This window comes from Mustelus asterias, chromosome 10, assembly GCF_964213995.1.
Source record: "Mustelus asterias chromosome 10, sMusAst1.hap1.1, whole genome shotgun sequence".
NCBI lineage: Eukaryota > Metazoa > Chordata > Chondrichthyes > Carcharhiniformes > Triakidae > Mustelus > Mustelus asterias.
The window spans coordinates 122,732,460-122,747,338 of NC_135810.1; the positions used below are offsets into that span (position 1 = coordinate 122,732,460).

Genomic DNA, 14,879 nt, shown 5'->3' on the forward strand with positions numbered 1-14,879 from the left:
TGTGAGGCGACGAGAGGAATTTCACAGTAACTTCATTGCAGTGTTAATGTAAGCCTTACTTGTGCTAATAAATAAACTTTAAACATACACACATTCACACACACAAATTCACTCACACACACATATACACACACACATACACACACACACAGATACACTCACACACATATACATACATACACACACACACAAATTCACTCACACACATATACACACACACATACACACACAGATACACACACACATATACATACACACACACACACAAATACACACACAAATTCACTCACACACACAGATGCACTCACACACACACAAATTCACTCACACACATATACACACACACACAAACACACACACACATACTCTCACACACACATGTACATACATACACACATACACACACAAATGCACTCACACAAATACACACACAAATACACTCACACACACACACACATGGAATGTTGAACAAGAACATGCAAGAACACGGCATCAATTTCATGCTTAAATGAAGGAGGACCTACTTGGTGTCAAACTCAATCAGATTGGTGTCGATGGGAACCTCATTCTCAGGAACTGTAAGAAGAACATTCACACGTCAGGGAGATGTCTCCAGCAGAGCTTCAAGTTTACTCATCACCCTGGACAGACTCTCTTATCCTTGTTATTGCTGGAACAGACCACTAGAGGTCACTTCACCTCCATCTCTATCCCTCCCCTCTTGCCTTCCCTCCATCTCCCTCCCACTCCCTCTTTCCCCTACACACCCTTCGTGCCCCCTTCCCCTCCCTCTCTCCCTCCCTCCTTTCCCCCATTGACCACCTTTGCTCCCCCAATTCCCTCGCTCCACCCTTCTCCCAACCTCATAGAATCATACAGTGCAGAAGGAGTCCATTTGGCCCATCGAGTCTGCACCGACCACAATCCCACCTCGGCCCCATCCCCATAACTTCATGCATTTACCCTAGTTAGTCCCCCTGACACTAAGGGGCAATTTAGCACAGCCAATCCACCTAACCTGCACATCTTTAGACTGTGGGAGGAAACTGGAGCACCCGGAGGAAACCCATGCAGACATGGAGAGAATCACCGCAGTCAGTCACCTGAGGCCAGAATCGAACCCAAGTCCCTGGTGCTGTGAGGCAGCAGAGCTAACCACTGTGCCACCGTGCCGCCCCAAGCCCTCCTTCCCAATCCCTTTCCTCCATCCCTCGCCCTTTGCCTTTCCTCAACTCACCAGGGTAAGGGTACTATGGAAGTCATTAGAACTAAAAGCTGACCAGGCCCCAGATCCTAAAGTAAAAACAGAAGGTTCTGGAAAAACTCAGTGGGTCTGGCACTATCTGTGAGGAAACATATTCTGCACCCTCTCCTTTCCTTCTCCCCTCTGAACTCTATGAACGATATGCTTTATCTGCATGGCGTGCAAGAAACAATACTTTTTGCTGTGTCCTGATACATGTGACAATAATAAATCAAAGCAGATCAAACAGAGTTAATGTTTCGAGTGTGTATGATTCTTCTTCAGAGCAAGTCTTGGGGTCTTGGTGGGCTTCACCCTTGCGCCATGGAGTCATAGAGTCGCGGGGAGGAATATTCCAGCCACGCTCACCCCAAAGCCGGAAAATCCCATCCATGGTCCGTCTCCCGCCTGCTATGATTCCCGTGGAGGGTGGGACGGGAAAATTCTCCCCATGGAGTTTGACGGAAAGAGGCCTTTCGGCCCAGTGTGACTGTGTCACCCATCAAGACCTATCTATTTGTTGTACTTCGGGGAATTGAAGTGGTTGCTCTGATAATAGACGCTCTGGTTTGAATTTTCCAAAAGATACTGTGCGTCTCTAAGCCTTTTCTCTGCAGAGAGCTGTTTCTCTCCATCCTCAATTGTATCCTGTTGATATTCTTACCTTCTCTGTAAAAGGCCTCTTCCTCGGGTTTTGCGTGCATCAGCGTGAAAGGCAGCTCAAGGATCACATCACTGAAAGGTAGTTGGAGACAGGATCATTCATGTGGATGGGTATGTTTGCAGCAAGTCCTTCCCCAACCCCTCCATCGCACCCTCACAAGCAACCCCCCCACCCCCCCCCACCCACCCCCCCACCCCCCCACCCCCCCCCCCCCACCCCCCCCCCCCACCCACCCCCCCACCCCCCCCCCCCCCACCACCCCCCCCCCCACCCCCCCCACCCCCACCCCCCCACCGCCCACCCACCTCCCCGGCTGGTGCCCACCCACTGGCCTGGACGGTTAAGTTTATGTTTAAGTTTATTAAGTTCAAGTTTACTTATTAGTGCCACAGGTAGGCTTATATTAACACTGCAATGAAGGGTGGCACGGTGGCACAGTGGTTACCACTGTTGCCTCACAGCGCCAATTCGCTGTGTAGAAACATTCTCCCTCACATTCCCCCTGTATCTCTCCCTCAAAACCTTAAACCTGTCTCCCCCTGAGCTCCTGGGAACAGTTTGTCTTTGTCTACCTTACCCAATCCTGTCATTATCTTGTCCACCTCGATCAAATCTCCCCTCACTCTCCGTCGCTCCAAAGAGAACAACCCCAGCTTCTCCAATCCCAACCTTGTAACTAAAATCCCCTCCATCCCTGGAACCATTCTGGTAAATCTCCCTCCACACCCTCTCAAAGGCCCTCACATCCTTCCTAAAGTGTCGTCATCTAGAACTGGACTCAATACTCCCATGGGGGCCTAGCCAGAGCTTTAGAAAGGGGTTCGATTCCCGGTTTGGGTCACTGTCCAACATCCCACTTTTATACTCAATGTCTCTATTTATGAAGACCAGGATCCCAGATGCTTTGCTAAGAACTCTCAACATGGATTTCAGCAAAGCCTTTGACAAGGTCCCACATGGGAGACTTGTAAAGAAGGTAAATTCACATGGGATACAGGGTAATTTGATCAAGTGGATTCAAAATAGGTTGAGTTGTAGGAGACAGAGGGTGATGACAGAAGGTTGCTTTAGGGACTGGAGACCAGTGTCCAGTGGCGTACCACAGGGATCTGTGTTGGACCCCCTATTGTTCGTCATTTATATAAATGACATTGATGACTATGTGGGGGGTGGGATTAGTAAGTTTGCGGATGACACAAAGATTGGCCGGGTGGTTAACAGTGAGGTGGAGTGTCTTGGGCTATAAGAGGATATAGACAGAATGGTCAAATGGGCAGATAAGTGGCAGATGAAATTTAACCCTGAAAAGCGTGCGGTGATACACATTGGAAGGAGTAATTTGTCAAGAAAATACTCAATGAATGGTAGGACAGTAGGAAGTTCTGTGGAACAAAGGGACCTTGGCGTGTTTGTCCACAGGTTTGTCCACGGAAGGGTGGTGAAAAAGGCATATGGGACACTGGCCTTTATCAATCGAGGCATAGATTACAAAAGCAGGGAAGTCATGTTGGAGTTGTATAGAACTTTGGTGAGGCCACAGCTGGAGCACTGTGTGCAGTTCTGGTCACCACATTATAGGAAGGACGTGATTGCACTGGAGGGGGTGCAGAGGAGATTCACCAGGATGCTGCCTGGGATGGAACCTTTAAGTTATGAAGAGAGGTTGGGTAGGCTTAGGTTGTTTTTCTTGGAGCAGAGAAGACTGAGGGGCGACCTGATCGAGGTGTACAAGATTATGTGAGACACGGAAAAAGTGGATAAGGAGCAGCTGTTCCCCTTAGTTGAAGGGTCAGTCACGAGGGGACATAGGTTCAAGGTGAGGGGCAGGAGGTTTCAGGGGGGATGTGAGGAAAAACTTTTTTACCCAGAGGGTGGTGAGGGTCTGGAATGCGCTGCCTGGGAGGGTGGTGGAGACGGGTTGCCTCACATCCTTTAAAAAGTATCTGGATGAGTACTTGCCACATCATAACATTCAGGGCTATGGGCCAAGTGCTGGCAGATGGGATTAGGTGGGAATTCAGGTGTTTCTAATGTGAGAAAGTACAGTTCAGATAGAACAGTACAAAGAACAAAGAACAGTACGGCACAGGAAACAGGCCCTTCGGCCCTCCAAGCCTGTGCTGCTCCTTGGTCCAACTAGACCAATCGTTTGCGTGGCATGCCGCAGGGATCGGTACTCGGGCCGCAACTATTTACCATTTATATAGATGATCTGGAGGAGGGGACGGAGTGTAGGGTAACGAAGTTTGCAGACGACACAAAGATAAGTGGAAAAGTGAATCGTGTGGAGGACGGAGAAGATCTGCAGAGAGATTTGGACAGGCTGAGTGAGTGGGCGAGGATATGGCAAATGGAGTATAACGTTGATAAATGCGAGGTTATACACTTTGGAGGAAATAATAACAAATGGGATTACTATCTCAATGGAAACAAGTTAAAACATGCTACCGTGCAAAGGGACCTGGGGGTCCTTGTGCATGAGACGCAAAAGCCCAGTCTGCAGGTACAACAGGTGATCAAGAAGGCAAATGGGATGTTGGCCTATATTGCGAGGGGGATAGAATATAAAAGCAGGAATGTCTTGATGCACCTGTACAGGGCATTGGTGAGGCCGCAGCTGGAATACTGTGTGCAGTATTGGTCCCCTTATATGAGGAAGGATATATTGGCATTGGAGGGAGTGCAGAGAAGGTTCACCAGGTTGATACCGGAGATGAGGGGTTTGGATTATGAGGAGAGGCTGAGGAGATTGGGTTTGTACTCGTTGGAGTTTAGAAGGATGAGGGGGGATCCTATGGAGACTTATAAGATAATGCGGGGGCTGGATAGGGTGGAGGCGGAGAGATTCTTTCCACTTAGTAAGGAAGTTAAAACTAGAGGACACAACCTCAAAATAAAGGGGGGTCGGTTTAAGACAGAGTTGAGGAGGAACTTCTTCTCCCAGAGGGTGGTGAATCTCTGGAATTCTCTGCCCACTGAGGTGGTGGAGGCTACCTCGCTGAATATGTTTAAAGCGCGGATGGATGGATTCCTGATCGGTAAGGGAATTAAGGGTTATGGGGATCAGGCGGGTAAGTGGTACTGATCCACGTCAGATCAGCCATGATCTTATTGAATGGCGGGGCAGGCTCGAGGGGCTAGATGGCCTACTCCTGCTCCTATTTCTTATGTTCTTATGTTCTTATGTTTGTATCCCTCCATTCCCAGGCTGCTCATGTGGCTATCCAGGTAAGTCTTAAACGATGTCAGCGTGCCTGCCTCCACCACCCTACTTGGCAGCGCATTCCAGGCCCCCACCACCCTCTGTGTAAAAAACATCCCTCTAATATCTGAGTTATACTTCGCCCCTCTCATCTTGAGCCCGTGACCCCTCGTGATCGTCACTTCTGATCTGGGAAAAAGCTTCCCACCGTTCACCCTATCTATCCCCTTCATAATCTTGTACACCTCTATTAGATCTCCCCTCATTCTCCGTCTTTCCAGGGAGAACAACCCCAGTTTACCCAATCTCTCCTCATAGCTAAGACCCTCCATACCAAGCAACATCCTGGTAAACCTTCTCTGCACTCTCTCTAACGCCTCCACGTCCTTCTGGTAGTGCGGCGACCAGAACTGGACGCAGTACTCCAAATGTGGCCTAACCAGCGTTCTATACAGCTGCAACATCAGACTCCAGCTTTTATACTCTATACCCCGTCCTATAAAGGCAAGCATACCATATGCCTTCTTCACCACCTTCTCCACCTGTGTTGCCACCTTCAAGGATTTGTGGACTTGCACACCTAGGTCCCTCTGTGTTTCTATACTCCTGATGACTCTGCCATTTATTGTATAACTCCTCCCTACATTATTTCTTCCAAAATGCATCACTTCGCATTTATCCGGATTAAACTCCATCTGCCACCTCTCCGCCCAATTTTCCAGCCTATCTATATCCTGCTGTATTGCCCGACAATGCTCTTCGCTATCCGCAAGTCCAGCCATCTTCGTGTCATCCGCAAACTTGCTGATTACGCCAGTTACACCTTCTTCCAAATCATTTATATATATCACAAATAGCAGAGGTCCCAGTACAGAGCCCTGCGGAACACCACTGGTCACAGACCTCCAGCCGGAAAAAGACCCTTCGACCACTACCCTCTGTCTCCTATGGCCAAGCCAGTTCTCCACCCATCTAGCCACTTCTCCTTGTATCCCATGAGCCTTAACCTTCTTAACCAACCTGCCATGTGGGACTTTGTCAAATGCCTTACTGAAATCCATATAGACGACATCCACGGCCCTTCCTTCATCAACCGTTTTTGTCACTTCCTCAAACAACTCCACCAAATTTGTAAGGCACGACCTCCCTCTTACAAAACCATGTTGTCTGTCACTAATGAGATTGTTCCGTTCTAAATGCACGTACATCCTGTCTCTAAGAATCCTCTCCAACAACTTCCCTACCACGGACGTCAAGCTCACCGGCCTATAATTTCCTGGGTTATCCCTGCTACCCTTCTTAAACAACGGGACCACATTCGCTATCCTCCAATCCTCAGGGACTTCACCCGTGTCCAAAGAAGCGACAAAGATTTCCGTCAGAGGCCCAGCAATTTCATCTCTCGTCTCCCTGAGCAGTCGAGGATAGATGCTATCAGGCCCTGGGACTTTGCCAGTTTTAATGTTCCCTAAAAAACCTAACACTTCCTCTCTTGTAATGGAGATTTTCTCTAACGGGTCAACACCTCCCTCCGAGACACTCCCGGTTGACACGCCCCTCTCCTTCGTGAATACCGATGCAAAGTATTCATTTAGGATCTCCCCTATTCCCTTGGATTCTAAGCATAATTCCCCTCCTTTGTCCCTGAGAGGTCCGATTTTCTCCCTGACAACTCTTTTGTTCCTAACGTATGAATAGAATGCCTTAGGATTCTCCTTAATCCTGCCTGCCAAGAACATCTCGTGACCTCTTTTTGCCCTTCTTACTCCTCGTTTGAGTTCTTTCCTACTCTCTCTGTATTCCTCCAGAGCTCCATCTGTTTTCTGTTGCCTGGACTTAACGTACGCCTCCCTTTTCATTTTAATCAGATCCCCAATTTCCCTGGTTATCCACCTTTCCTATCTTTCCTTTTTACAGGCACATGCCTATCCTGCAGCCTTATCAATAGTTCCTTAAAAGACTCCCACATGCCAGACGCGGACTTACCCTCGAACATCCTCTCCCAATCAACATCCACCAATTCCTGCCTAATCCGGCTATAGTTAGCCTTCCCCCAATTTAGCACCCTGCCCGTAGGGTGGGACTGGGACACTGACTGTGTCAGTGCAGACTCGATGGGCCAAAGGGCCTCTTCTGTGCTGTATGATTCTGTGATTCTATATGTCCTGCCACCTTCAAAGATCAAGTCACACACACCCCCAGCTCCCTCTGTCCCTTTTTGGAACTGTGCTATTAAATTTATATTGCCTTTCCCTACCCTTCTGTCAAAATGTATCACCTCACATTTCTCTGTATTAAATTCCATCTGTCACTTGTCTGTCCATACCCTGAGTCTTGTTAGAATGTAACCAATGATAACATTGGATCTGCTGTCGTGTGACCAATGGTAACATGCTGTAAGGGTCAGCTGACCCAGTAAACTATGTAACCAATGGCAAAATGTATTTGTTCATTCGTGGGACATGGGCGTCGCTGGCAGGCCAGCCTTTATTGCCCATCCCTAGTTGCCCTTGGAGGGTAGTTGAGAGTCGACCACATTGCTGTGGCTCTGGAGTCACATGTAGGTCAGACCAGGTAAGGATGGCAGATTTCCTTCCCTAAAGGACATTAGTGAAACAGATGGGTTTTTCCGACAATCGACAATGGTTTCATGGTCATCGGTAGATTCTTGCAGATATTTTTTATTGAATTTAAATTCCACCATCTGCCGGGAATCGAACCCGGGTCCCCAGAATATAGAACCCATAGAAGCATATAGTTCAGAAGGAGGCCATTCGGCCCATCGAGTCTGCACCGACCACAATCCCACCCGGGCTCTATCCCCATAACTCAATGCATTTGTTCAAGCTAGTCTCCCTGAGAATAAGGGGCAATCCACCTAACCCGCACATCTTTGGACTGTGGGAGGAAACCGGAGCACCCGGAGGAAACCCACGCAGACACGGGGAGAATGTGCAGGCTCCACACAGACAGTGACCCAAGCTGGGAATCGAACTCGGGTCCCTGGCGCTGTGAGGCGGCAGTGCTAACCACTGTGCCGCCGTGCAGAGTTTCTAGATTAATAGACGGGCGATAATACCACGAGGCCATCACCTCCCCTTGCTTCTCTAGACTACAGTTCAGGCATTGACAGGGAGGGTGATGTGTAGGAGAGCAGTGCTGCCAAATGCAAGGGGAAACAAGGGCCAATTCAAGATGAGGCAAAATTGCGAATGAGTGATGGTCAAAATCGTCACCATTTACCTTGTGGCAAGATCTCCCAAAAGGCTGGCATTAAAATAAAGAGTGAGAGAGAGAGAGGTTTGACAACAAATCAGCAGCTTAGTGAAGGAAACACATCCTATATAAATAGAGAGTGTAAAACGATCAAACAGTATTTAACTATGAACTCCTCTGACTCAAGTTAAAGTACAATGTTAGCATCGGTTCAGTGGCTTGAGTCAGAAGGTTGTGGGTTGCCAAGAATTGGAGCTGTAGCTCAGACTGCCACTGCAGTACTGAAGGAGTGCCACGCTGTCAGAGGTGCCATCTTTTAGATGGGATGTGAAACCAAGGTCCCATATACTCCGGGAAAGATCCACTGTTTCGAGAAAGGGCAGGAGGTTTAGCTCTGGTATCCTGACAAATCCCTCGCTCGAGGTGCCTAAAGCCAGATGATGTGACAATTATCACATTGCTGTCTCCAGTATCATGCACCATGTATTTTGATTGCTGAGTTTCCTACACCTCAAATTGTCTGTGAAACACCTCCCGCAGTGGTGACAGAATCCACAGACTCCGTGTCGGATGCTCAAGCTTAGAGCGAACCAGCTGGGGCCAACAGCGAGGCGATGGTAAAACAGTAAACCTCAGAGATGAAGAGGGTTTAGAGCCGGGATGGCTATTCCATAGGGGGGACGCCATGGGTCAGTGATGGGACAGGGGCATCTCCATTGGTTAGTGATGGACGCCGTGGGCTGGGTTTGATGGCTGAAAATGGGCAACCCCTGAGCCCCCACCCCCCCCCCCCCCCCCCCCCCGATCCCACCCCATCGCACCGCTCCCTCCCCTCCCCGCTCCTCACTCCCCTCCCCGTCACACTAATGTAAAATATGGCTTGGTGATACCAAGTTGGCAACTTGATGTCATCTCGCCAAACTCTGATATTACAGAAGGACGGGCAGGTGCCAAAGCGAAAGCCCGTCAGGCCGATGTTTAACAAGGAGTTGACCATGTTAAAGACCCAATTTCCCAGTGCCAGCCCCTGTTCCAGAGATTGGACAGGAAAACGTTTGGGAGTGGCTTATAGCAGGAGGCAGCACGAGGGCAGAAGCAAGAGTCTGTCGCAGGGACCACGGCTGCATGGAGCAGCAGATTCTGCTGGTGAGGGTGGAGGTGTCCGAATGCTTCTAGACTTTATTGATTCACTGTTTTTACGCTTCCATCAAAAATAAAGAGCGAGTGAGAGGGCCTTTAAACTGGAAACTGTGACTGACCTCTGTCCCAACCTCTGTCCCAACCTCTGCCCCAACCTCTGCCCCAACCTCTGTCCCAACCTCTGTCCCAACCTCTGCCCCAACCTCTGCCCCAACCTCTGCCCCAACCTCTGCCCCAACCTCTGCCCCAACCTCTGCCCCAACCTCTGCCCCAACCTCTGCCCCAACCTCTGCCCCAACCTCTGCCCCAACCCATCTCCCATCTGACATCCCGGCCTAGTCTCCTGATTGGGCACTGAACCTCTTCCTTGCACTGCAAATTGGACATCCTCCCAATAGTTGGATTCGAGTTTCGAGTTTATTTGTTGGTGTTGTCACATTTAGGCTTACATTAACACTGCAATGAAGTTACTGTGAAAATCCCCTAGTCGCCACACTCCGGCGCCTGTTCGGGTACACTGAGGGAGAATTTAGCACGGCTAATGCACCTAACCAGCATGTCTTTCGGATTGTGGGAGGAAACCGGAGCACCCGGAGGAAACCCACGCAGACACGGGGAGAACGTGTAGACTCCGCACAGACAGTGACCCAAGCCGGGAACTGAACCCGGATCCCTGGAGCTGTGAGGCAGCAGTGCTAACCGCTGTGTCACCGTGCCGCCCCACAAGATGGTTGCTAATTGGCGGTCCAGCATTTGATTCGCCAAGCTGAGATGGGGGCGGGAGGGGGGGCTGCGAGAGCAAGCGGACCACTCACTCTCTGTTCCACTACCCTCAGCCTTCCAAAAACCATAACATCCAGCCCGAGGGATTCTATGGGTTAGTGACAGATTCTCAGGGTCAGTGAGATATTTGGGCATCCTCACCACCCCATGTCTCTCCCCACATCCGATGTACTCTTCCAACCCATTGGTTACTCAGTGGCAAGGAGCTTCCCCACACTCCTCCTGCCTCAACCACTAGCCTTGGGGCACTGAGGCCAACTCTAGCAGGCCCCATCTCCATTTGACAGAGATAAATTCATTCAGAGTAATTAACTCAGAGACAAAATCTTGGCCCAATAGCAGAGTGGGGGGAGAAACTACCGACTTAAACCATCAAGTGATGTGGAGATGCTGGCGTTGGACTGGGGTGGGCACAGTAAGAAGTCCCACACACCAAGCTAAAGTCCAACAGGTTTGTTTGGTACACAAGCTTTCGGAGAGCTGCTCCTTCACCAGGTGAGTTAACACTGCAATGAAGGTACTGTGAAAATTCCTGAGTCGCCACACTCCGGCACCTGTTCGGGTACACCGAGGGAGAATTTATCAGAGCCAATGCACCTAACCAGCAGGTCTTTCCGACTGTGGGAGGAAACCGGAGCACCCGGAGGAAACCCATGCAGACACAGGGAGAATGTGCAAACTCCACACAGACAGTGACCCCACTCACCTGATGAAGGAGCGACACTCCGAAAGCTTGTGCTCCCAAATAAACCTGTTGGACTTTAACCTGGTGTTTGTGAGACTTCTTTCTAAAACCATCAAGGAAGACTGGACCATCATCCCCACGTGACAGCTGGATGGTGGTTCTTTGACAAACACTCTTTCTACTTGACCAATCCAACTGCAATACCTAACAGCGATACAGCTCATGGAAATAGTAACGCTGCGATGTGAAATCTCTGCACTCACCCCCCTCTCGAAACCACCAACTTCACTTTGACTTTGTACGACACCATGATGCCAAGAATCTCCTTGCTTGCTCCATCTCTCAGTCTGTGGGGAAAGAGCAATACCAAAGTCAGTGGGAAACTCACTGGCTGGACTCACTCCAATAACACAAGTTCATAAGTTCATAAGATATAGGAGCAGAATTAGGCCGTTCGGCCCATCGAGTCCGCTCCGCCATTCGATCCTGGCTGATATGCTCCTCATCCCCATTTCCCTGCCTTCTCCCCATAACCCTTCAACCCATCACCATGCAGCCGAGGAGGAGGAATTGGGGACACTTACTCTCTGTCTCCGCCTGGAATCCACGGGCTCACCAACGCTGGCGACGCACCAGTCTCAATATTTTCTGGGATCTTCCTGCTCCTTAGGATTCCACAGGTGAATGTTGAAAGGGGGAGAGACACGCTTATACATACCTGATGTAGCCCAAATTCCTCAAGTCATCAAATCCATGGGAATAGATAAATCCAGAACAATGGGGTCTAAATTAGAGCTAGGTCAGTCAGGAGTGAATCAGGAAACAGTTTTCACAAGAGGGAATGCAGAAATCTGGAATTCTGTCCAGGCAGTGGACACAGGGTGGGGTGGGGGCGCTCATTCTCAAGGCTGAGATCAATAGATAGATCAGCATTTATTGCCCATGCCTAATTGCCCCTTGAGAAGGTGATGGTGAGCCAACTTCTTGAACCGCTGTAGTTCCTGAGGTGTAGGTACACCCACAGTGCTGTTAGGGAGGGAATTCCAGGATTTTGACCCAGCAACAGTGAAGGAACGGCGATATATTTCCAAGTCAAGATGGTGAGTGACTTGGAGGGGGACTTCCAGGTGATGGTGTTCCCAGGTATCTGCTGCCTTTATCCTTCTAGATGGCAGTGGTTGTGGGTTTGCAAGGTGCTACCTAAGGAGCCTTGGTGAGTTGATGCAGTGCATCTTGTAGATGGCACACACGGCTGCCATTGTGCGTCGGTGATGGAGGGAGTGGATGTTTGTGGATGGGATGCCAATCAAGTGGGTTGCTTTGTCCTGGATGGTGTCAAACTGGCAACTAGAGAGTATTCCATCGCACTGCTGACTTGTATCTTGTGGATGGTGGACAGGCTTTGGGGGGTCGGGAGGTGAGTTACTGACCACAGAATTCCCAGCCTCTGACCTCTTGGTAGCCACAGTATTTGTCTGACTAATCTAGCCAATGGTCTGGTCAATGGTCTTTCTGCACTGTAGCATTCTATGATTCTAATGGTAACCCCCTGGATTTTGATAGTGGGGGATTCAGCAATGGTAACACCATTGAATGTCAAAGGGAGATGGTTATATTCTCTCTTGTTGGAGATGGTCATTGCCTGGCACTTGTGTGGTGCGAATGTAACTTGTCGCTTATCAGACTAAGCCTGAATGTTGCCGAGGTCTTTATATTAAACCTCCTGTGACAACAGTGAGTGAACAAGTCCTCTTGTCTCATTTTCCTACAACCCCTGACAATTCATCCACTGCAGGAAACCCAGACTGTTGTGCTTGAATTGACTGTGTTATGATGGCCACGGGGGACCGTCAGTAGATCTCCCTGTGGGTCTCATGGAATACGAGCAACCTTATGAGGTGAGTGGAGGCTCCCCCAATGGGGAAGGAGCAGCCGGAGGTTTAAAACCAGCTGGCTCCTCTCGGGCCAGCGGTTGAAGGAGTTTGGGACTTTAGCCACTGAGCAGCACTTTGAGCTCGTTGTAATAAAGGATGATGGTGACGGGAGACTGGCCTTGGCGAGATCATGACAGACTGCCTACCATCAGGTTATCCAAGGGTAAAACCAGCAATGGGCCGAATGGCCTCCTTCATGCTGCACCATTTTCTTATTTGACACTGAATATTGCAACAAATTGCAGCACTCACAAAACTTTTCAAAATCAACGTGAGACTTTTTTTTTGCTTTCCAATTTTGATGCAGAAATGGATGTTCAAACATCTTACGAGTGATATGTCCAGTATGCTTACAGGGTGCTGGAGGCAAGGTTAGTGTCCTCATGCTTCAGCTTCCCATCCAGAGCCAGGCCACGTTTCTCTCGGTTATTCGCGAGGTACGGCGTCAGTGTGTACACTTTGCAAAACGTAGAACTCGGAGCCACAATGTCACTGGAAGCACAGAGAGAGAGAGAGAGAGAGACAGAAAGAGACAAAGAGAGAGAGACAGAGAGAGACACACAGAGAAAGAGAGACAGAGACAGAGAGAGAGACAGAGACAGAGAGAGAGACAGAGAGACAGAGACAGAGAGACAGAGAGTCACAGAGAAAGAGAGGCGGAGAGAGAGAGAGAGACACAGAGAAAGAGAGACAGAGAGAGAGAGAGACAGACAGAGAGACAGAGACGGAGAGAAAGAAAGAGAGAGAGACACAGAGACACAGAGAAAGAGAGACGGAGAGAGAGAGAGACAGAGACAGAGAAAGACAGAGAAAGACAGGGACAGAGCGAGACAGAGAGAAGAAGACCGAGTGAGACACAGAGAGAGAGACATAGAGAGAGAGACAGAGAGAGAGAGAGACCCAGAGGGACAGACAGAGAGAGACAGACAGAGAGAGAGGGAGAGAGAGTCAGAGGGAGAGAGGTTTACTTTTCTCCAAGTCAACACACAGGCTTTATCAATCAAGCACAGTGAGCATAGACTAGTTACCAGATAAACATGATCAAACACAGAACAATTGACCATTGAACACCACAAGGAGAACTGTTTTGATCTGAAAAGGTGGTGGAAGCAAATTCTATAAATACTTTTAAAAGAGAGATGTGCCTGAACTTCTGGGGGACAAAAAGCATTGGGTGTTGGACTAAGCACAACTGCTCTTTCAAAGAGCCAGTACAGCCATGGCAGACTGTAAGGATGCACTTCCACAAAAGATATTTATTGATAAGAATTGTACAGAAGCCTGTTAGTGTGCCGGACCAAAACCCCAAGGTATATTATGAAGCCAGACCAGATCCCAACAATTTATTAATTTGGCATTAATGTGAAGACAGGATATTTCCTCCAGGAATAATTCCACTGACAAGATCAGCCATGATCTTACTGAATGGTGGAGCAGGCTCGAGGGGCCAGATGGCCAACTCCTGCTCCGACTTCTTATGTTCTTATAAATTAAGGACCTTTTACAGTGAAACAAACACCATCACTGGTACACTACCAGCCACAGATTAGTCTTCTCTGCAGGGGCAAGAGAGCGGGAGAGATGGCTGTAGCTGGTAGTGTACCAGTGATGGTGTATCCCTTTACAGGCCCAGCTTGGTCCTTCTCCAGTGTCTCCTCTTAGACTTGTACTGATCTTGCAGCCGGTTTTCATGTGGATCCACTGTGGAATCGGCCGGTTCTGCTCCGTCTTCTTAGCGAGGAATCGCTTCATCCTGAAGGTTTTGTGGGATGGCATGGCCGCACGTCCACTCCGGGAGGAGGGATCGGCCGCAGACTGGCAGCGGAACCCCCCCCCCCGACCAGAGGATGAGACGTCACTCCCCCTCTCCTCCCCACCCACCCATCCCCACCCCCCCAGGGGATGATCGGTCACACACCCTCTCCTGCCACCCCGCCCCCTCTCCCAGGGGATGAGACGTCACACCCCGTCTCCTCCTCCCACCCCCCTCCACCCCCCAACCCCCCCCCCAA

At 49.6% G+C, this 14,879-nt stretch overlaps 1 protein-coding gene across 2 annotated transcripts in view; it reads right to left on the reverse strand.

Moving 5' to 3' along the window:
- LOC144499945 (beta-arrestin-1) overlaps window positions 1–14,879 on the reverse strand; it is a 157,842-nt gene that overhangs the window by 7,393 nt on the left and 135,570 nt on the right. The window contains exons 11-14 of one of the 2 annotated variants that reach the window (XM_078222661.1): window positions 13,222–13,359; window positions 11,197–11,280; window positions 1,908–1,978; window positions 525–576 (exon numbers count right to left, since the gene is read on the reverse strand). In XM_078222661.1, coding sequence (XP_078078787.1) covers window positions 525–576; window positions 1,908–1,978; window positions 11,197–11,280; window positions 13,222–13,359 — 345 coding nt within the window. The remainder of the gene's footprint in view (window positions 1–524; window positions 577–1,907; window positions 1,979–11,196; window positions 11,281–13,221; window positions 13,360–14,879) is intronic. The other variant, XM_078222662.1, reaches the window with a different exon arrangement.